Source organism: Narcine bancroftii, chromosome 3 (genome assembly GCF_036971445.1).
Source record: "Narcine bancroftii isolate sNarBan1 chromosome 3, sNarBan1.hap1, whole genome shotgun sequence".
NCBI lineage: Eukaryota > Metazoa > Chordata > Chondrichthyes > Torpediniformes > Narcinidae > Narcine > Narcine bancroftii.
Window position 1 is genome coordinate 353,130,892 of NC_091471.1, and position 21,331 is coordinate 353,152,222.

At 41.7% G+C, this 21,331-nt stretch overlaps 1 protein-coding gene across 2 annotated transcripts; it reads right to left on the reverse strand.

The window, feature by feature from the left end:
- Positions 1 to 604: 604 nt before the first annotated feature.
- Positions 605 to 19,544, reverse strand: c3h17orf75 (chromosome 3 C17orf75 homolog). Of its 2 annotated transcripts, XM_069929825.1 has the most exons (10): positions 19,299 to 19,544; positions 17,829 to 17,924; positions 14,895 to 15,020; positions 12,967 to 13,113; positions 10,919 to 10,976; positions 8,976 to 9,095; positions 8,266 to 8,330; positions 6,483 to 6,619; positions 5,324 to 5,427; positions 605 to 1,729 (listed from the first exon to the last, which is right to left on the reverse strand). In XM_069929825.1, the coding sequence occupies exons 1-10, from the start codon at positions 19,427 to 19,429 to the stop codon at positions 1,508 to 1,510; spliced, it is 1,206 nt and encodes a 401-aa protein (XP_069785926.1). In that variant the 5' UTR covers positions 19,430 to 19,544; the 3' UTR covers positions 605 to 1,507. The 2 variants fall into 2 exon arrangements, with proteins under 2 accessions (XP_069785926.1, XP_069785927.1); XM_069929826.1 differs by lacking the exon at positions 10,919 to 10,976 and having other exon boundaries at positions 12,993 to 13,113.
- Between the last annotated feature and the right edge of the window lie 1,787 nt (positions 19,545 to 21,331).

The window sequence follows — 21,331 nt, forward strand, 5'->3', positions numbered from 1 at the left end:
TTGGTCACCTTCTCGGTGAACTATTTCCCAAGACTGACTCCTATCGTCCAGTCTCTTCTGTTTATATAGATCAACATTGTTACACTGACCAAGAGTTGGCTTTCTTTGATAGGCTCCTTGCATAAGATTTATCTCAAGCAATTTCCTGCTTTGCAATTATCTATGGTGTAGACCTCCTATCTTAATCCCCAAGGCCAGAACATCCTGTTGTTTCGATCAGAAGTCCATACCCCAGATATTTCTAATTATTTTTGTTTTCATCTGGGCCATAATCTTCTGTTCTAATCAACACCTCCCGTGTACCCTTAGGACTCATCATTCCTACCAATGTGGTTTATCTATTTTGTTCTACTCTGACATTCTTTGTACTTTTCCTTTTCCTTGGTTCCCACAGCGCCCATCTGCTTTTTGCTCATAGCTTGATGAAGGGCTTAGGCCCAAAACATAGTTTCTCTAGCACTTGTGTATTGCACCGCAATCACAGCGTCTGCAGACTCTCCAGTTATCTCTAACAATTAAGTAAGAGATAATTCTCCCTAAATAAAACCCAAGATCAACAGAAGCATTATTTGTTGTGAGGCAGATGGACCTGCACCAAATAACATCCAATATTTAAAACTTTATTTGAAATCAAAACAAACCAGAAGTACATTTTATTTTTAACCTGATACCAGGAACATTAGACTCCCAGACACAAAGCAACTATTTATAATTGATTAATTGCAGACTCTAGTGTGGGTATGTTTTGGAATGTTTGAATCCTTTCTCCCATTCTCTGAAGCTTCATATTCCTCTAGTCATGCACTGGTTGATAAAGCTAAGTGAAATTGTTCCATGCATGTTTCTCAGCAGTCAGATTAACAACTTTATTAATGATCGCTGAGGAAAATGATTCTGGAATTCTTTCTATACCCTGGAATTCATCATGCTATATTTTCCAATGATCAGTTTTTCAGAAACCCATTCGTTAATATAAGTGGCCCTGCAATTCATCACTTTCCTCTTCATTTTATTGTTTCTTCACCAACCCCCCCCCCCCCCCCCATCCGCCCTCAATTCGGGATATCTTGGGAACTCCACTGAAAATACTCCACTCCTATTGTTACGACCGAAACATGTCTCCCACACAACATCTACTTGTGCTTCTTTTTCCTAACGGGATTCCCAAATGTCAGTCTGATTCCCTTACTAGTTACTCCAGAACTGTGGTGCTGAACCCATTCAACTCCACCCCCCCCCCCCCCCCACCAATCTGTGGTAAAAACCCTGCTCTCCAAAAGTAGAATCCCACCTTTTTATTTTACGACAACACGAGCCTGATCTGATTCGGTTTGAAGCGCAGCTTGAAGCACTGGAAAGAAGCATCTGTGTATCAATCTGACACACTGACTGTCAGTGAGCAGGTTCCCATACAATGCTAGACCTTACAGTGTCTGATGATGAAGTTCCACCACAAGAAGTACAATAAAAAGTGAACAGTCTTTGTTAGAGCATGGGCAAGTGATCGCTAGTTAGTGGGAGTGATAACACCTTGCTCATACATGAATTCCTCAAGCACCTTCACCACACTGCGAGCTTCAGGCATCTCGGCGTGCTCCACCTTCACGTTATGCAGCAGCACGTCCGCGTTGCTACAGTTCCTGAGAAAGATGAAGCACTTGAACAGAGCGTAGTTGTTCATCTCAGCCTGTTGAATGTAGCGCTTCAGACTGTTCATGTCCTGTATGGCCTGAAGGAAACCAACGAAGAGGGCGAGTTAATGTTGACTGAATTTAACTGATAATTGTCCATCACAGATATCTATGTGAGGTGCTTCCAATGTCATAAAGGACCCCCATAACCCTGGTTACAATCATTACTCACTGCTACCTTCGGGGAAAAGGTAGAAAAGCTTGGAGAGCAGCATTTCTAGGTTCTGGAGCAGTTTCTTTCCAACAGCTCTCAGGCACTTGAACCACTAACCTAACCACAGCACTACTCTGGAACTACCAAACATCTATCTGCACTATCCTGTATTAGTTTTTCTCTCATGTGATCATTTATTTTTTTGTTACTGTACTTTACATACCTGCGTGGCTGCAGCAAGTCCATCTGGACATTGCACTTATGTACAGTAAAACCCCCAGTATCCAGCACCTGTGGGGATTGTTAGATACTAGATAAGTGAATTTTCTGGTGGCTTGAATTTGCATGTTGCATGATTGATGAACTGACTACTAGGAGTGTCAACTTATTTTATTTTCTAACTGGGTACCAAAATGTCAATCTAAATCCCTTACTGGATACTCCCAACCTGTGCCCAATTTTATTTTCGTATTTTCTTACCTATTTATTTTCCACAATATTTTTGCCGGTTGCTTGACTTACGGATAAAGGCAGAGATTTTACTGTACATGGCAATAAGCTCTCACCATGTTGGTTCCACACATTCAGGAAGTTGCCTTGTGGCTCAGACACAATTTGGTCTGCTATTGCACCTTCAGGACTTTTCATCTCTAGCTGCGCAGAGCTAGAAAATGCCAGCTGGGAGTTGGCTCCTGTGGATCGGCGAGGAAAATAGTTGTGTAATATTAATTTTAACATTTAAGAAGAATTTGGACAGCTACATGGATGGGAGTGGTATTGGAGGGTTATGGAATGGGTGCAAGTCAGAGGGGCTAGGCAGAAAAGTAGTTTGCCAGAGACTAGAAAGGCCGAAGGGCCTGTTTCTGTGTGGTAATGTTCTATGGCAGGGGTCTCAAACTCAATTTACCCGGGGGCTGCTGGAGGTAGAGTCTGGGTGAGGCTGGGCTGCATCAGGTTTTCCACAAGAAAAGCTCTTACAAAAACATTCCAATGTTATCAAATGTCTTTATTTTTATTTTTTAACACAAAATAAGATGAAAAAAATAAATAAATTAACAATTCATAAGAAAAAAAATAAAGTCAATCAGTAATAAATAAATAAAATGAAAATAATAATAATGAAAATAATAATAATACAGCAGATATAGAAGACTGAAGAAACCACATATAGTTGCTGACTGGAGAAATGTAATTATTATTATTTAGATTCAAATGTCTGTATTAACAGTTCTTTAACCTTTAACTTTCTGAACATGAATGGAACATTGAACATAAACTGTTATGAACATGTCTTCTTCTGCCTACTTCTTACTCCTAGAGATCTGGCAGCGCTTCCTCTCGCATAGCCGAGCCACATTTGGCTTAAGGGAGGAGGCAGTTGAGACCCTCAGTAGGGCTTGAAGATGCTCGTCAGTAAGTCTGGACCTTACTTGGACTTATTGAAGTTCAAGGTAGAGAAGAGCTTTTCGCACAAGTATGTGCTCCCAAAAAGACACAGGGTCCGCTTGAACATTCGGGAAAGCTCAGGGAAGCTGGGGGGCAATTCTCTCAAAAATTGCCCAAGCTTGTCTGCTTTTCCACTCACCTCCCTGAACTTGGTTTTGAGTTCAGAGTTGCACTGCAGGTCAATGAGCTCCATTTGAAGCACAGGAGGGGCATCTTGCACATCAAAGGAGAAGGGGTCCGCAAAAATTTGAAATCTGGCTCTGTTTCAGTATTTAGCTGATGCGTCTTTTCCGCTTTTTCTGTCCCACTGAGCAACAACTTTCGGGTTCAGACTGGCCGCCGAAGCGCGTGAAGCGGGAGCGGCCGCGGAAATTGCGCATGTGCCACGTGCATATAATGACAAATAGAAAATGCACACAAATATGCTTATATTCGCAATAAGCCTAGCCGATGTCCCGCCCCTATGATTGGTAGGTTCGTTCAGCTCCGCACACAACACTGAAAAGTGCCAATCATATCAAACTCGCAGGCCGCACTAACATTAAACTTTCATATTAAGGCGGGGCCACAAACTATCGTCCCGAGGGCCGCAGTTGGCCCGCGGGCCGCAAGCTTGAGACCCCTGTTCTATGGTATGTGAGTCCTAGAGAGGAATGTGAGAAACAGGACTCCATTGGAATATTCTATCTCCACGGATACCGCCCAACCTGCTGGGCATTCCCAGTTTTGTCCTTTAGTTTCACTTCTCTAACAGCTCTAACTTGGAATTTACAATCTGAACATGTCCCTCCCAAGTTGTTTTCTATCATTAATCTATTAACTAGTTGTCTCGGGAAGCATTGCGATCTCCAGAACCAGAACAACTGTGGCCCCATCATATCGGAGATATTCCTTGGGCCATCTACCCCTCTCCCAAGCTCTCAACTGCTTGAGATGAACTTTTTATTTACTCTTCCCCAGTTCTGATGAAGGTTATTTTTCCTGAGACGTTAACGGCTTCTCTTTCCACCGATGCTGCCTGACCTTTTGTTTCCAACATTTACAATTTTTAAAAATTTCTAAAAAAGCAAAAATATTTTTATCAATAAGCTAGGTGGTCATGGTAAACAGTTGCCTCTGCCATTCCCCAGACCAGGATTTTTAATTTTAATTTGAACCCTGGTCCTGCTCACTAGCACTGTAACAGCATGGCACTAACCGCCATATTAACCGTGACGCCCTTTTCATAATAGGTGCTAAACATTAGGAAGCTGAACATTTTTTCCCTTTTTCATCAATAATCACTGTACTTCTGGGAATTCCTCAAGTTCAAATTCACAACCCTTTCCATTCACAAAATTTGGGTAGGGTTCTGAGGCAGGAATGGCAACGATAAAATTCTTAGTTGTTTAATGGCAACAGCTCTTTACAAGAGTTCTTTGAAATTGAAGTTAGAGTTACAGAGACCAAACCCACCAGTTCTGTATACATGCAATACCATGACATACATATCCACAAATACTGTCACCCAGTGTTATGCAGTAAACAATATTATTAAAGTACTGGGGAATACCTGTGACCACCAGTAAGGTATCTCTGGGTCTGTACTCGAGTCCTAAAGGTAGAATTGGGCAATAAAGGTGGTAAACAAGAGGTCTCCAGATACTGGGGTCTAGTGCAGTGCACAAGTGTTGGAGAAACTCAGCAGGTTACTAACATCTATGAAAAGTAACGGGCAGTCGATGTTTCAGGCTTGACCCCTTCTTCAAGTATGCTAAAGATCAAGCAGATACCTGAAGGTGTAGGGAGGGAAAGAGGCTAGGAGGTGATAGATGGGAGGGGGAAGATGATACGAGGTGATAGGTGGGCACTAACAGTGTTCTGCAACTCAGGGGATTGGCAGTTGACTCTAACACAATAACTGGCATATTCAGGAGCTGAAAAAAAATGTGAAAACTTCCACGAACAAACTCCATAACCAGTACCCAATCCTCTATCCTACAGAACACCTGCCAGGGAAAAGAAAAGCAACTCAAGTCTTAGAATACATCACCTTTAATTTAAAATTCTCCAGAATTTGCCTTATGAGAAAAGGATTTGCACACTCCAGGCTGTTTAAAAAGGAAGGAACCCAGTCTTCACAAAACTTGTTGCTCACTGCAAGGTAAAAAACAAGATGATGAGTGCATGGGGCCGGAAATTAACACAGAATAACGGGGCACAGTTATCTTACAAAGAGGCAGATTTTTCGACCCAACTACATTTACCGTTGTCTTAGTAAAGTGGGATGGAACTAAACTGCACAAACTTAAAAGGTCTAGATTTAAATTCTAATCCCAGTCACATGACTTGTCTTGCCCCAGATTACAACACAATGCGCCAACATCTCCATTCCTCTGTGCTGTCCCAAGATTAGGTTAAAAGACTGGGGACAGGATGAGGAATGGCAGTGAACACCTGCTGGTCTGTGGTGTCTCTTCACGTTGAGAATTGCCCCTTTGCTACAGTGCCAGAGGGCAGATGAGAGAAGTTGCCAAGGAAGTTCAACATGTGGGCAATATACATTATTTGTATGTTAACATTTAATTGTAGTAGAAGTCCGAAAATCTGGACTGTTCAGGAATTGGGTTGGTGTGGATTTTCAGAACTTTTAAAATTCAAATTTAAGGAGGAATAAAGATGAACAGGTAAATTTTGATAATTTATTCATTAGCCAATACAACACGCTTCATTTATCAAAACAAGCAGTTTTGATAAAGTGGTTGCTTGTTGCTGCTGTGCGTCTGTGGTGCTTACACATGCACGTACACACAGAAAAGCCCGCTAAATTTGAAAAGTTTAAGAGCTTTTGAAAGGTCTGAATTCTTAGGTGGTCCAGATTTCTGGACTTCTACTGTACTCCTGAATAGGGTCCAGAATTTGAGGCCTCAATCTCTGGAAAGCAGTAGGACTGGAATGTGAAATGTCTTGGTTAAGGTGATTTAAATTTCTCATTCTGAGAGGAGAGTGGAATTGAAGTGCTGTTCTGCCACAATCTCACTGGAGAAATAGCTTACTCCAGCCACTACTTCTCCTTGACATATTTAAGTACACCTTCTGTTTCATGAGAAAGCTGGGAAACTGACTGCTGATTGCACAGTGGGCTTAGGGAATCTCAGGAATCCCACCCAATGGGAACTTGCTCTGCGTGATGTGGCTTCTTAAGCTCCTACCTGCATTTTCAAAAGAGGGGGTAGGACCACTGCAGTCTACAACAATGGCTCTCTGCTGCTCCTCAGCCATTGCTTTGCACAGTGAAACCAGAGTGTCCTCTTGCATCAGTCCCTGAAGGCTGGCAGCACAGAGAAACCTAAGGACAAACCAATATTCTTCTTATTTCTCGGCTTCCTACAATTATTTTTAATCCTTGTTGCTGTCAATTGGCCAATTCAAAGGTTAGACTTGGCTTTGAACTCTGGAGTTCCCTCACCTGAGCTCCCTACCACTGACTATATCAGAATTTTTTTTAAATTTAGATGTACAGCACAGTAACAGGCCCTTCCAGTCCTTGAGTCCATGGCACCCAAATTTCTGGGAGATCATTTGACCAGCCAAGCCGTCAAGTCTAACTCCACCCTCCAACTCATGCTCTGGGGCTCTCAAGGTTACAACACTGTTGCATTTCCAAGTCCTTTCAAAACAGCGCATTGAAGATCTCTGCCATCATATGGGGTGGAAACAGGCCCTTTGGCCCAACCTGCCCATAATGTTCCACTAATACTAGTCCCACCAGCCTGCATTAGGCCCATAATCCCTCTACACCTTTCCCATTCACATACCTATCTGAATGTTGCTGTAATCCCTACCTCAACTCCCTCTTTCCAGCAGTTTGTTCCATTACCCTCTGTGTGCAAAAAATTATCTTGGGTTCCTATTAAACCCTCTCCCTGCACCTTAAACCTATAACATCTGTTTCTTGATTCCCCTACTCTGGGTAAAAGACTCACCTGATCCATTCCTCACATGATTTTGTACATCTCTCTAAGATACCTGTTATCCTCCTGTGCTCCAAGGAATAAAGCCCCAATCTGCTCAACCTCTCCCTATAGCTCAGTCCCCCTTGGCCAAACTCCTCTCTTGAAATTTCCTTCAAGGTGCCAATTAATTATCAATCTATTCTCCTGGCTTCCCTGTTTAGGCCAAATAGGAAGTCCTCAATTTACTACATCTCAGATTTCCCTTCCGCTGCCTGGATCTAATGGAAAACTATCCCAGCCTCCCCTTCCTGCAGCGTGAAAATTGGAGGAGCAACACAACTTGATTTTCTGTGTGGGCACTCTGCAACCAGGTGGCATTAACATCGACTTCTCCGGTTTCTGCTAGTCTACTCTCCATTCTCCCTCTCTTCCCTTTCACTTTATTTTCTTTTCCCCAGTTCTCCACCCCTTTCCCTCTCCATTCACAGAGCCATCCCTCCTTCCCGTTTGTTGGTGTGTCCTCCCTCTCTTATCCACCTTATCCACAGGCCTTCTGCCTGTGGGACCACACTCCTCTCCCTGCCCATCTCCCTCTACCATTTTGTCCTGGTGCCTGCCGACATTTTTTCATACCTTGATGAAGGGCTCAAGCCTGAAATGTTGGTTATTTGTCTTGATCTTTGCTACATAAAGTACACTATTTGACCAGCTGAGTTTCTCCAGCTTTGTGTTTTTAATTCCTAAAACCCCTCTTTGATTAAACCTCTACCAACACCTATAGCTCAATTCTTGTCCAAATACACTGCTATGAAACTCCTTGGGTCTTTCTGCTACTTGAAAGGTTGGTTGTTGGTACAGATCCTTTGATTTAAATCTGTGATATTGGCTGGGGAGACATGATGGGAGGCAAGAGCAAACAAACCCATTAGTAGCACAGTAGCACATTGAGTTAAAAATCACCCAGTGGTTTCCAGGCACTAATCCATGTGTTATCAATGCTAATTATAATATTCAGTTCATAGTCTTGAGCATCTCTTACCTTTTAACACCCTGTTTTATTTTATTGTCTGTACCTTTAATTTCAACAGGAGTATGACTCAAAGCCTGAAAAAAAATCACAACAGCTGGACATTAAAGCACATGACAGTATTTAGAACCTAATTAAATTTCACAACTTAAACCAGTGATTCTCAACCTTTTTTTCCACACACATACCACCTTAAGTAATCCCTTACTAACCACAGACCACCTGTGCTATAGGTGCTCTGTGGTTAGTAAGGGAGTACGTAAGATGGCATGTGAGTGGAAAAAAAGTTTGAGAACCACTGGCTTAAATGGTTTGGTACGCGTTTCAACTTTGGGCTCTCTCCTTGCTACTCTGCCTTATTGAACAGTACAAAATAAAAATACTGTATTGAGATGGGAAATATTTAATTCCTAACCGTGCCAGTACAATGCATCCATTCCTGGGTTCAGAATCCTTGCTCCTGGTCCTGTACTCCTGTATTAGGAGTTGGAAGGGAAGACAATGTGGTTCAGAGAGATGTTCTAAATGTCTGGGGGTTGATGAGTTGGGGCAGCAGTAAAGATACCCAAGAGGACAGGGCAGGATTCCCATCACAATGCAGTCAGTCCCCAGCACGATGCATGAAGCTTAGCAAAGTCAACTTCAGATGGAGAGTGGAGCCAGGAAAGGCAGAGGGCCACCTCTTGCCAACAACATTACTAACACACTACATCTGTACTCACAGCCCGTAGAAGAATTGAAAGCCTGTCCTGGAACAGCTGAAGCACCCTCTGAATGTAGAGCACATTGTCATCGTACCAGCTCGCCAGGTAAGGCTTGATGTGCATCTCCACATCATCGGCCTGAGGAACACAGAGTTAAAGAGTGGCTCCAGGCAAGTTTACTCCGCTAAGGCTTTTTAATACAGTCTACGCCGAGGCAACAGTAATTTGTATTTATACAGAGCCGACTAGGTTTTAAGGAGGCATCTTTAAAGGAGAAAGAGCAATAGTCAAGAACAAAGTGCTGGAGGAACTCAGCAGCATCTATGGAAAGCAATGGGCAGCCAACATTTCAGGCCTCAGGCTTTCATCAGGAATGAAGGGTTTTCGGCCAGTCTAATAGTCGACTGCCTATTGCTTTCCATGGATGCTGCCTGGCCTGCTGAGTTTCTCTAGCATGGTTCCAGCTTGCCAGCACCTGCAGACTTCTTGCTTACCTCTAAAAAAGGCAGTAGGGAGACGGAATGGAAGGAAGGGGATTTTGCCATTCTGGCTGCTGAATGGACAGCTGCCCGAGGCAAAACCAGCAAAATTTAGAACACTCAAGAGGAAAAAACCTGAAAGCTACGAAGAGGAGGAATAAGGTGATCCTGGGTGGCAAGGTTAGCATTGCGGTTGGCGCAATGCTATTACAGCACCAGCAATTGGGACTAGGGTTCGAATCCCGTGCTGACTGTAAAGAGTTTGTACATTCTTTTCGCATCTGGGTGAGTTTTTTCCCAGGCGCTCCAGTTTCCTCCCACCATTCGAAACGTCAATTGGGTGTAATTTGGCGGACCGGGCTCGTGGGCCGAAAGGGCCTGTTACTGTGCTGTATGTCTAAATTTAGATTGAAAAGGCTGGGAATTTAACAAGATAACATTAAAACACTTATTCAAAATATTCCCTGTCCCAGCTTACACCAGGAACTGCACAGAACTAAAAGAACTGGTTCACATTAACTTTCCCCAGCCCTCAAAAAAGCAAGAGTGGAACCTCACTCTCTCCCTAACAGTCATTCTCAACCTTCTCCTAAAGTAGTAAAAAAAAACTTTCTCAATCTTGTTTTTGGCTATGCCCTCCCCCCCCCCCCCCCCACTTCGGACTCTGTTCAAAGTTTATGGGCCCTCTGCCCTGTGAAGGAATCGAGTTTAGTTGGTTTCTTTCGTACTTCTGTGCAAAGTGAAGGGAGGAAATTTTACGGGAAATGAAAGGGGTAGGGTTTTTTTTTTTTTTTTTTTTTACACAGAGCTGAGGGCGTCTGGCAAACCTTGCCAGGGGTGGAGGTGGAGGCTGGAACAATAGGGGCATTTAAGAGATTTTTAGACAGCCACATAGATGCAAGAAAAATAGAGGGTTACAAGAGTTTAGTATTTTTTGGTAGGAATATATAGGCCAGCACAACATCAAGGGCCAAAGGGCCTGTCCTGTGCTGTAATGTTCTATCCTACCAATTACATAAAAAACATAAAAAAAATTTATGATTTCAGTTTGTAGCTCCCATTGAGAATGGCTGCTTTAGACAGATCAAGATACAAGAGACAAGTACATTGCAAATTTGCTAAAAATAAATGTACCCCATACAGAGGTGAAGAAAGTTTTTAAAAAAAGGTTTAGAAAACTGGGAATGTTCTCATGAGAACAAATGGACTCAAGGGCGTTATGATGGAGATGTTTAAAATTATGCAGAGATAGGACCAGATTGTTTCTATTGATTGGTAATCTCGATGCAAGATTAAATGTAGGAAAGCTAGAACTTCAGGGTTGATAGGTTTTTGGTTCCAGTACCTAACGACAGAAACAGACATCTGCCAACATTTAAAACTGTCGTATCAGTTTTGAACAAAGCAGACAGATAATAGCAGAAGGACTAGCTGGGTTAAAAAGCCTCTTGTGATTACAATGCAAACTGAAAATTCCCTTACCTCAGCATACAAATACGGCTGTAATCCTTGTGCATATTTATCCAACTCAATTCTGAAGGTATGGACTTGTTAAGCAAATAAATGTTGGCATTGCATTGAGATAATATTAACTGCAGCTTTCTAGTTTGAAAACTGGACTTAACTTTGTCCCTCCCATCCAGTACACAGGTATCCTCTTGTGGATGAGGTGCTAATCCAACCTTTCAGCAGGGCTCAGGCCCGAAACATCAGTAATGGGGGTGGGGTTCTGTAAGATATATACAGAATTATGAGAGACAAATATAGTAGGAAAGTTTCCCAAATAGAAATCGATCTAAAATGTGAAATATAATTTTAGGGTTTGGAGGTTTTGAGAGGATCTAGAGCAGCCATTCTCAACAGGAGACTTACGGCACCCCTGAGGGCTACAATGCATTTAAGAGGGGCCTTGGACAGAAATAATTAAATATTTATTTATGCCGTCAGTAGGAGAGAAGTATGGAAGAAACCAGCTAAACCTTTGACTGCTTCACAGCAAAGGGGACCCATTATATTTGAGCAGAGTCCTAAAGGGGCCATAGCCAAAAAAAAGAAGGTTGAGAATGGCTGATCTAAATAACAATTTCATCCAGAAAGTGGTTGGATCTAAAATGCACCGACAGAGGCAGGTGCTCTCAAAAATGTAAGAAGCATCTTGATAATCACTTAAATCGCCATGACATGGCCTGGGCCAAGTGTTAGAAATGGGATTTGTAGATAGGCATGGACACGGTTGCAGTTGTGCAGTTCCAATAAGCCAGGTTCAATGCGGACCTCAGCTGCTGGTTATGTGGTGTTTGAAATTTCTCCCTGTGATGGTGCACATTTCCCCCCCGGGCACTCTGTTTCCTCCCAAAGACACACAGGTAGGTGGGATAGGTGGTTGCTGTGAATCGTGTCTGGGTGATCGGGAGTGTCCAGTGGAGTTGATGGACTAGAGGAAATGGATGCAGGATGGTCAGCATGTATGGTGGGCCGAGTGGCCTACGCATGTGCTATGAACTCTATGATCATCCTTCAGAAGTAGTTCAATAGATGTAATGTGCTTTTAAACCCGAAAAGGATGCAAAAGGTGCTAGAAAAATGAAATATCCCCTTTTCTCCATTTTCCTTTGCAGAATTTTTATTTATATTGATAGAATGTTTATTTTTATATACTGTATGTATATTTGTCTTGCATATGCATTATTTGCCTGTATGTGTGTTATGTTTGGTTGTATATCTGTGTGTTTTGCACCAAGGACCAGAGAATGCAATTGCATTACAATAAATTTGAACTCGAATTTATCTTGTGAAAGGTTCAGTGGTTCTACGCTGAACTATATGACTTTAAATATTAATGGAATACATAACCAAATTAAAAGGAAGAAACTACTAAATTTAAATGAATAAATGTATTCCATTAGAAAAAATAACATATAGGTTAAGAAATAATATTGAAATATTCAAACAAGTATAGGAGCCTTACATTAAATACAATAGCGAAAACCTACCGGGGACAAACATTACTTAAGTTGATGGAAGGAGAAGGAAACAAAAGAATGGACTCAGTAGAATTTCTGGTGTATTTTTGTTGAATGACAACATTGTCTGACTGGCTCAATGCAACCTAGATTGTATACCTAAAATGGATGAGAGGGGGGGGTGGGGGGGTGGCTTGGGAGGAAGGGGGGGGGGAGGAGAAAAAGTCACTGTATATGTGTGAAAAAGAAATAGTGTATATCATGGCTAATGTGATTTATGGTGTGAAAAATAAAAAATTTTATATAAAAAAAAAGGTTCAGTGGTTATCACTGTCTATTCACTTTCATTTTCCAGTGTGCTCCTGGATTGTCACCCACGCCCAGTATTGTGTAAGTGAAAGACTAAATCTCCTCCCCTCAGTCCATGTTTGCTTCTCTTCAGCTAACAACACTCGGACCTCGGCCTACAAAATTCCATGTAGACTCAAAGTGACAAACCTTGTGGACCTCATAGCCTACAAATGTTACAGAAAAACTTCTAGCACAGTCTGCGCCATTGAAGGATATAGTTCAAGGCTCTTCTCAGTACTTGCCAGAAAGCAGAGAACATAGTCAGTGACCACAGCTTTGGACCCCACGTTGTCACTTTCTGCCTCTGGAGGCTGGTCCTGGTGAAGGAGGCAATAGTAACAAGCAATAGACTGCTCGGCAATGCTGAAAACAGACACATTTTTAGTTTTGCAAAAATCGTTAACATTGTAGCACTAACACTGGAGGTGGCTTATGAATGCCATTATTCATTAGCACCAAGTACCAGAATTGAACCCTCTCCCAACAACTGCAGCCTTCTCTTTCTGCAGATGTTTTAGTGAAAGTTCTTTAGAACACGCTAAAACGGGGTAGGGGATTCATCTTCTCAGATCCACTTCACCATTCCATGGTCAACTTACCTTTGCACTTGTTCGTCCACATATTCTACTGCTTCTTTACATCACAGTAAGAGACTGTTCAGTTCATTAAATCCATACTAGTACTCAGAGCAATTCCAACAATCTAAAATTTAAATCATGGCTGAAGTATTTTCCCTCTCTGTTACAATATTTTTATTAAATTTTACAATAGTGATACAAAGAGTATAAGCCATATTTATCAATTATAAAGAGGTAATATAAAAAAGAATATAATAGAAAAAAGAAAAAACGTATAAGAAAATCTGCTACATATAAACTAGATATCATAAAAATGAAGCAAAAAAAATGAAATAATCAAACAATCATTTAATCAGTTGTAACATGTAGCTAACTGAAAAAGATAACAAAATAAATTGATATTATACCACAAATTCTACCCCTTCCCTTCCAAAGTTATTTGGTAAATACATACAGTTTCACTCACATTAAACAAAATCACAAACTCACAAAACAAGATCTGAATGATCCAATAGATTACAAAAAAAATTAATAAAAGGACCCCATAAGCTTGAAAAGTTTAATTTCGTTTCATTTGAGGAACATCTGAATTTTTTCCCCAAAGTTAGACATGCCATCATGTCATATAACCATTGGGGTCCCTCTCAATCCCATTCTCCTGCCTTCTCCCCATAACCTTTGACACTTTCACTCATCTTGAACCCATCAACCCATTAAATCTGTCCAGTGACTCAGTCTCCACAGCAGTCTATGACAATGGTTCGCAACCTGCAGCTTAAGAAATTTCTCGTTATCTTTGTTTCAAAGGAATATCCTTCTATTCTGAAACTGTGCCCTCTGGTCATGGAGTCTTCCACTGTTTAGATCTCCATGCCCACACTATTCAGCCCTTTCAATATTCGGTAGGTTTCTTGACTTTTAAAAATATTTTTATTGAGTTTAACATATAAGCATACATGATTACATAATCAATTGTATACTTGTAAATATATAGGAGAGAAAAAATAATGGGTAAATAAGAAAATATGCATAACTACGTTAATAGTTATAATAACTCAATCTAGTAATAAACATAATGTATGACCCAGAGTTGAGGGGTCTGGCATACCTTGCCAGGGGTGGAGGTGGAGGCTGGAACAATAGGGGCATTTAAGAAACTTTTAGACAGCCACATAGATGCAAGAAAAATAGAGGGTTACAAGAGTTTGGTATTTTTTGGTAGGAATACATAATGTATTAGACTGTTAGACAGTTATATTAAAATAATAATTAAAAAAAGAGAAAGTAAAACTAAAAATGAATGGACTAAACTAATCTAATCTATCCCCTCCCTCTAATCAACATTACCTTTTTTCATAATGAGAAAAAAATACCAATAATGATGAGGAATCAACCTCCATGACCAGATTATCAAGTCTTTGACCACACTTGTTGTTGAGGCTTAGATGTGAACAAAATTATCACTGAACTTCTTTAATTTTAGAACATCATTTGTTGAATGCAAATTGTAAAGAGCTGTGGGAATGGAAGTCTCCTTATAATTCCAGTCATTTACATCTTTCGTACCTCAAATCCACTGCTACTATAGTACCCATTCCTGCAAACAGCGCTCCTTTACTGAATCGTTTTACTAAGAATGTTCGAAGCTCAGTTTCAGCCACAACCGACAAGTTGGAGACCAATAAAGAGAGGCTGCAGAAAACAGAAGGGTTTTGTCATTCGGGAGAGCAGCACAAAGGGGGCACACATTAAATTAATACCTTCAAAGAACAAGATTCCACATTCAGACACATATTCTAATGCTCAAAGAGGGAGGATCACATTTCCAGAGGCCAATAATGTCACCAAAACATTGGGAATAATACATTGATCACTTAGTACCCTACTGCTAGAGAAGCTCCCCAAGGAATCACAGTAGCCATTCTATATCAAACTGCCAGGGGCCACTGATTGTGGCAGGGCCCTCTAGTAAATCCTGATGGGAAGAACAAGAGGTCAGCTCTCAATCAGATGAAACCTAGCAGCAGACTAAGAAGACAAACTTGGAACGATGATGCAATGGATGTGAGTCAAAGTCCAATGTAGCTTCAGATTTTATGATCAATATTTTTTGTTAAAAAATTGGAAAACTGTTTAGAGGGTTCCAGTATGTCATAAAAACACAGCATTTCAGTAAAAAGCACAATGTTTGCTGGTGTCCTCACTCCCTTATCTACCTATTACCTCCTGCCTGTGAGACCGTGCTCCTCCCCCACCCTCTCACCTGCACCATTTTGAATGGGCACCTGCCGACATTTTGCCATACCTTGATGAAGGGCTCAAGCCTGAAATGTTGGTTATGTATTTTTATCTTTGCTATATACTGTTTGACCTGCTGAGCTTCTCCTGCGTTGTTTTTACTTCAACCACAGCATCTCCAGACTTTCATGTTTAACTTAATTATTTCCTCTGGCACTCCAATCCCATGCCCTAGCTCCACTCACATCCCACTTCACTGTTTCCTTCAATACATAGTCCACGTCAGAAATAGGCCATTCAGATCCCCAAAAAAAGTTTTTAAAAAAAATCATGTATATTTTCAATATCAAAAGGGAACTCGGTCATTAAATTTAAATTTAGACAGTAAGAGGCCATTTCAGCCCATGAGTCTGTACTGCCCAATTTATATCCCATTAACCTACACCCCAGTACTTTGTTTTGAATGGTGTGAGGAAACTGGAACCCACCCCCCCCCCAAGAGAAAACCCACATGGACATAGGGAGAACATACAAACTCCTTATAGACAGCACAGGATTCGAACCCTGGTCTGGTCCCAATCGCTGGCACTGTAAATGAGTTGTGCTAACCACTACACCAACCATGCTGCCCATCATGGAGACATATAGTGATTGAGAATGACTCTCTGCATGGTCAGATATCTGGAATTATCTGAACCTTCGCTATCACACTCCTGACCCACATTATCCTTTATCACCCTTGACCCACTCATGCAGGGTAACTTGTAAATCCAGTGAAATATTATTTGGAATATGGTCAGGAGATAACCAGCGTTTTGTAAATGTATTGTTTGTTTTAGATGTCGCAATTCAAAAGTACCACCACATCACTTGGATATCTTAAAGCCTTATTTTTACTTTGCCTTTATTTTTCAACGAACATTAAGAGCATTTAATGTTATGCTATTACAGCACCACCATTTGGGACGAGGGTTTGAATTATGCATTGTCTGTAAGGACTTTATACATGTCTGCATGAGTTTCTCTGGGGGCTCTGTTTCCCTCCCACCCTTCAAAATGTACCACGGGGTTGTATGTTAATTGGGCAGAACAGGCTCATGGGCCGAAAGGCTGCATGTCTAAATTTAAAATAACTGATTATCATATTTTTGTAGTATATAACAAAGGAGCTTGATGCGTTACAAGCACAGATGGTGAAAGACACCATTACACTATAGAGTGACAGAGGATAGAAGCAGCTTTCTGCCCATCTTGTCTATGCCGACCCGACTGGCATTCTGGACTAGTCCCATTTGCCTACATTTGGTCCATGGCTTTCCAAACTCTTAGTGTGAAGCAACACTACTTGGGTTAATCAATGTGTTTAAGATTCTCAAGTGCAGCAATGGTGGGGTTAAAAAAGAAAAGGCTGGACACCATTCTTGGACACCATTCAGTTTGGTTAAATAATGGACTAGGCTGCTGTGGTGCTGTCATGACAACGTTACTGGCCTCGGGAACTACAATCCAAACCGCAACGTAGTTTCAGATGCTCCAGGAAGAGTGGGAAAATAAGAATCAATACTGCCCTGATGCACTGTTTAAGAGGCAGTCAACCTCCATTCCAAAACAAACACTGCACAGGTACTCCCCATCTTGTCCATTTGCACACACGATCAATTTTTTTTTAAAATATAAAATGTACGTGGTTTATGTTATATTTGACAAACTATAACATGGATACGGGGCATATAAGAGCCAAAATGTGTGTACTTACCTTGTTAATCGGTGACGCGGGGTCCGTAGGCTGGGCGCAGCCATCTTGATTCCTGTGCGCACATGCGAGTCTTTGGGTGCAACATATGCGGTGGGTTCGCGTATTGGAGTTCAGTTGGTGCATGCACGAGAGTCAAGGACGCAAATTCAATATTGTTAGGCCATTTAACTCTTGCGCGTGCACCAACTGAACTCCAATACATGAACCCACTGCGCCTGTGCCGACTGCAGACTTGCGCATGCACAGAAATCAAGATGGCCGTGCCCAGCCTACAGACCCCGGGGACACTAACTAACAAGATAAGTACGGAATTCCAACATACATCCATTCTGAGATACGACCAGTTGGCCAGAACGGAACACGTATGTCAGGGAGTACCTGTATTACATTGACACATTACTTGCATCTTTCTCTTAAATACCGAATGTTCAAAATTCTGTCCTTCATCAGTATCACATGGATCTGAGAAGGCCAAAATTTATATGTAGGCCACTAGCCTCCATTACCTGAGATCCTCCTGAGCCACTGTTTCTCTGGGAAAAGTGCCTGATGATCCTGTTCTTCTGTGTTCTGCATCTCCATTGTCTTCCATTTGCTGAGGTCTGTAAGATGATATCTTTCCTGTAGTTAGGTAACCAGAACTGCACACAATACTCCAAATTTGGCCTCACCAATGTCTTAAACAACTTCAATGTAACATTCCAACTCCTATACTCACTACTTTGATTTATAAAGGCTAAGATGCCAAAAGCTTTCTTTACAGCCCTGTCCACATGCGATGCCACCTTCAGGGAACAATGTATCTGTATGTTTTTACTTTGTTTTTAACTGTATTCCCAGATTTCTTTGGTCCCTCTGCACTCCTCAGTGCCCTTCCATTTACAGTGCATGGACTACCTTGGTTTGCACTTCCAAAATGCCACACCTCACTCTGCTCTGCATTAAACTCCATCTGCCAGTTTTCATTTTTTTTAAATGTTTTTATGCAGTTGGTAGGAGAGAAATAGGGAAGAAACCAACTAAATGACTTGTTTCACAGAAGCGGGGTCTTTCAGCTTTGAACAGAGTCCAAAGGGGGCCATAGTGAAAACAAAAGGTTGAGAATGGCTGGCTTCAAGGGCAGTACTTCATCTCTGAGGCAGAAGGCAAGGGATTCAAGCACAGCTGCCCCTCGCCACCACATAATCTTGGCAGACACTCACATTGAGGGAGCCTGCTTCCAAATGAGACATTGAGCCAAAACTGTCAAGTAGCACAAGAAAAAAAACACATTGTGCAGAATCTGATTGTCTCCTTAAGGTGCAGTGAACAATTTCAGTTGTCCATATTATAAAATAGATGTAGAGGCACTGATACAGGAGAGCGTCAGAAGTGAGAGCTGAAAATGGATGGAACATCAGGTTGTAAAAAAATGTTAAATGGAATTTAAAAAAAGATAAACAAAGAAATCTGTTTCCAATTCTCAGGGATAGCACAGTAGTGCAGTTGGTACAATCGCTGCCTCACAACATCAAAGACCTGGGTTCGATCCTGACCTCTGGTCATCCAGTGGGTGTCCCCCCCCCCCACACCCCCCACCCCCCCCCACCCCCCCCTCACCCCCCCCACCCCCCCCTCACCCCCCCCTCTCCCCCCTCTCCCCCCTCTCCTCTCCGCACATCCCAAAGACGTGCAGGTTGGTAGGTTCATTGTTCCCAGTGTTGGTTAGCGAGTGGTAGAATCTGGTTGAGAAAACTTCAGAGAACGTACAGAGAATAGGATTAATGCAGGCATTAGCACAAATGGTTGGTTCCCTGCGGATTCTCTGTGAGAACTATGCCCACAAATACAATTCAATAAATCCAACAGGGCATTCAGGACCAAAGGGATTTTTTTTTTAAGAGGTAGGCACTGTAAATGTGGGCAATAACTACATCAGGGGCAGGGGGCTGGGATGGGCGATAGAACGGGAGGGAGGGGACGAGGCTCGACCTGACCTCTGCCTCCGGTACAGGCTGTAGTAAGCTGCAGTTTGCTGCGGGCATCTCCGCGGATCCTGCACCGGCTCCGGCTCCGCGTCCTTGTCGTCGCCGTCCAGGGAATCCTGGAAAGAGCTTTGACTGATCATGCCGGCTTCCGATCCGGGCCTGTCGAATGGGTCCGGGTGTGATCCTGATCCCGATCACTGCGTCCGGCTCCGATCCCTAGGCGAAATGTTCGGCTTCCCAGTTAGCTGTCAACTGGTCCGCCACCCAATAATATTCCGGCTGTGGTCCCTGTCCCCCGCACATATGTTCCGACCCCCTCTCTGCTGCAATTAAATGATCCTCCGCTTAAAATTTTAAAACGCTTTAATTCTTTTTAATATAATCCCCTTTACACTCGTGAATGTTTACGTTCTGTTAGCCACCCACCCCCCAAACCATTTTGTTCGGTGGCTGCCTACATTTTGCTCATACCTTTGTTAGAAACAGAAGTACCTTCACAGAATTTGCTCCAGACAAAAATTGAGAACAAAGAACATTTATTATACAACAATGCAAAGTTGGGTGCTTCCCCTTACCCTGGGAATACACACAGATACTGGGGCTCACCCAACTTTTATACATTTCATTTCAGGACAGAGATACCTTCCCCCCCCCAACATTCTTCTGCCTCCTGGATTGGTTTAGCATTAGGTAATTCTGCCCACGTGGATTCTAACTTCTTATCAGTTTATGTGTCTTCCTGCAAACTTGTTAGCCAGAGAAGTATCATGTCTTTGTTCTTCACTCATTAATCAATCCCTAAGACTTGAAAAAGCTATCGACTTGTTATCCTGTTTTGAAGATCCTTAGTTTATTACACTTTTACAACCCTTCCTCTCATTCCAGCATCCCTTCACCTTGATTTAACCCATAATGCTTCATCTCTAATGAGCACTTGCTTGACTCCTCACATTCCAGAATCCCTTCACCTTAAGTTAACCCATAATACTTTATTCTTAATTGGCACTTGCTTGACTCCTACATTCCAGTATCCCTTCACCTTAAGTTAACCCATAATACTTTATTCTTAATTGGCACTTGCTTCCAGAATCTCTGGACTCCTAACATTCCAGTATCCCTCACACCTTGATGAAGGGCTTAAGCCCAAAACGTTGGTTATCTTTGCTCTATATAAAGTACCCTGTCTAACTGCTGAGTTTCTCCACATTGTGCTTTTACTTAAAACATGGTATCTTCATGTTTTACCCCAATCCATACTAGTGTGTTAACAATTTTCTTGATATTGCTCACCAAATTCTTGCGTCTTTATCAAAAGTCTCTAAAAATCCAATAACTCTTTATCTACTTTATGAGATATATTCTCAAAGAATTCTATTAGATTATACAAAAATTCTTAAATTCATGTCGACACTACTCAGTCATATTATTTTCCAAGTGAGACACAAGATGCTAAAATATGAAGCAACAATCTCCTGGAGGAACTTAGCAAGGGAGTTGCTTGGGGTCAGGCTCAATGAACTGATGAATGTTTTTTGTTTCTCTTTCTCTTCCTGTAAGGGGCACCGTGCAATGCTAATGACAACTGTTTGCATTATAGCAGGCAAAAGGACATTTTGTGTAATATTGTATTTCCTGATTTAACATAGGGGGTTGGGGGGTGGAAACATAAAGTTGCCACAGTGCCAGTAATAGTCTATTGAGAGAACAAACATAACCATGTACGTTGAGGAAAATGTATAGATATGACTGACATTATGCGTGTAAAAAGACTTTGAACTGTTTTCTTTTTGTAAATAATTTGTGATTAAAGTATATTTTTAGTTTAAAAATTACATGACTATAAATCTTTAATTTTGAATTATCAATTTGTTTATAGTAGATTCAGGGTATTTTGCATATGCCAGTTCTCTCTATTAAATAATGAGGTCACATTTACCACCCATTAATCTGCAGAAACCATTCCAGTATCTGCATAATTTTGGAAAAAATACAGAGTATCCACTGAGTGATTCCAGAAGCTTGCCTTTTTGCATCTTGACTCA

What these genes read in the sequence shown, in the direction of transcription:
- c3h17orf75 (XM_069929825.1), bottom strand. Translation starts at nt 19,429, where the DNA reads ATGATCAGTCAAAGCTCTTTCCAGGATTCCCTGGACGGCGACGACAAG. An exon ending in AGCCTGTACCGGAGGCAGAG is followed by an intron (nt 17,925 to 19,298) that starts GTCAGGTCGAGC and finishes ATCATCTTACAG; the next exon opens with ACCTCAGCAAATGGAAGACA. An exon ending in ACTGAGAAGAGCCTTGAACT is followed by an intron (nt 10,977 to 12,966) that starts ATATCCTTCAAT and finishes ACAAGTCCATAC; the next exon opens with CTTCAGAATTGAGTTGGATA.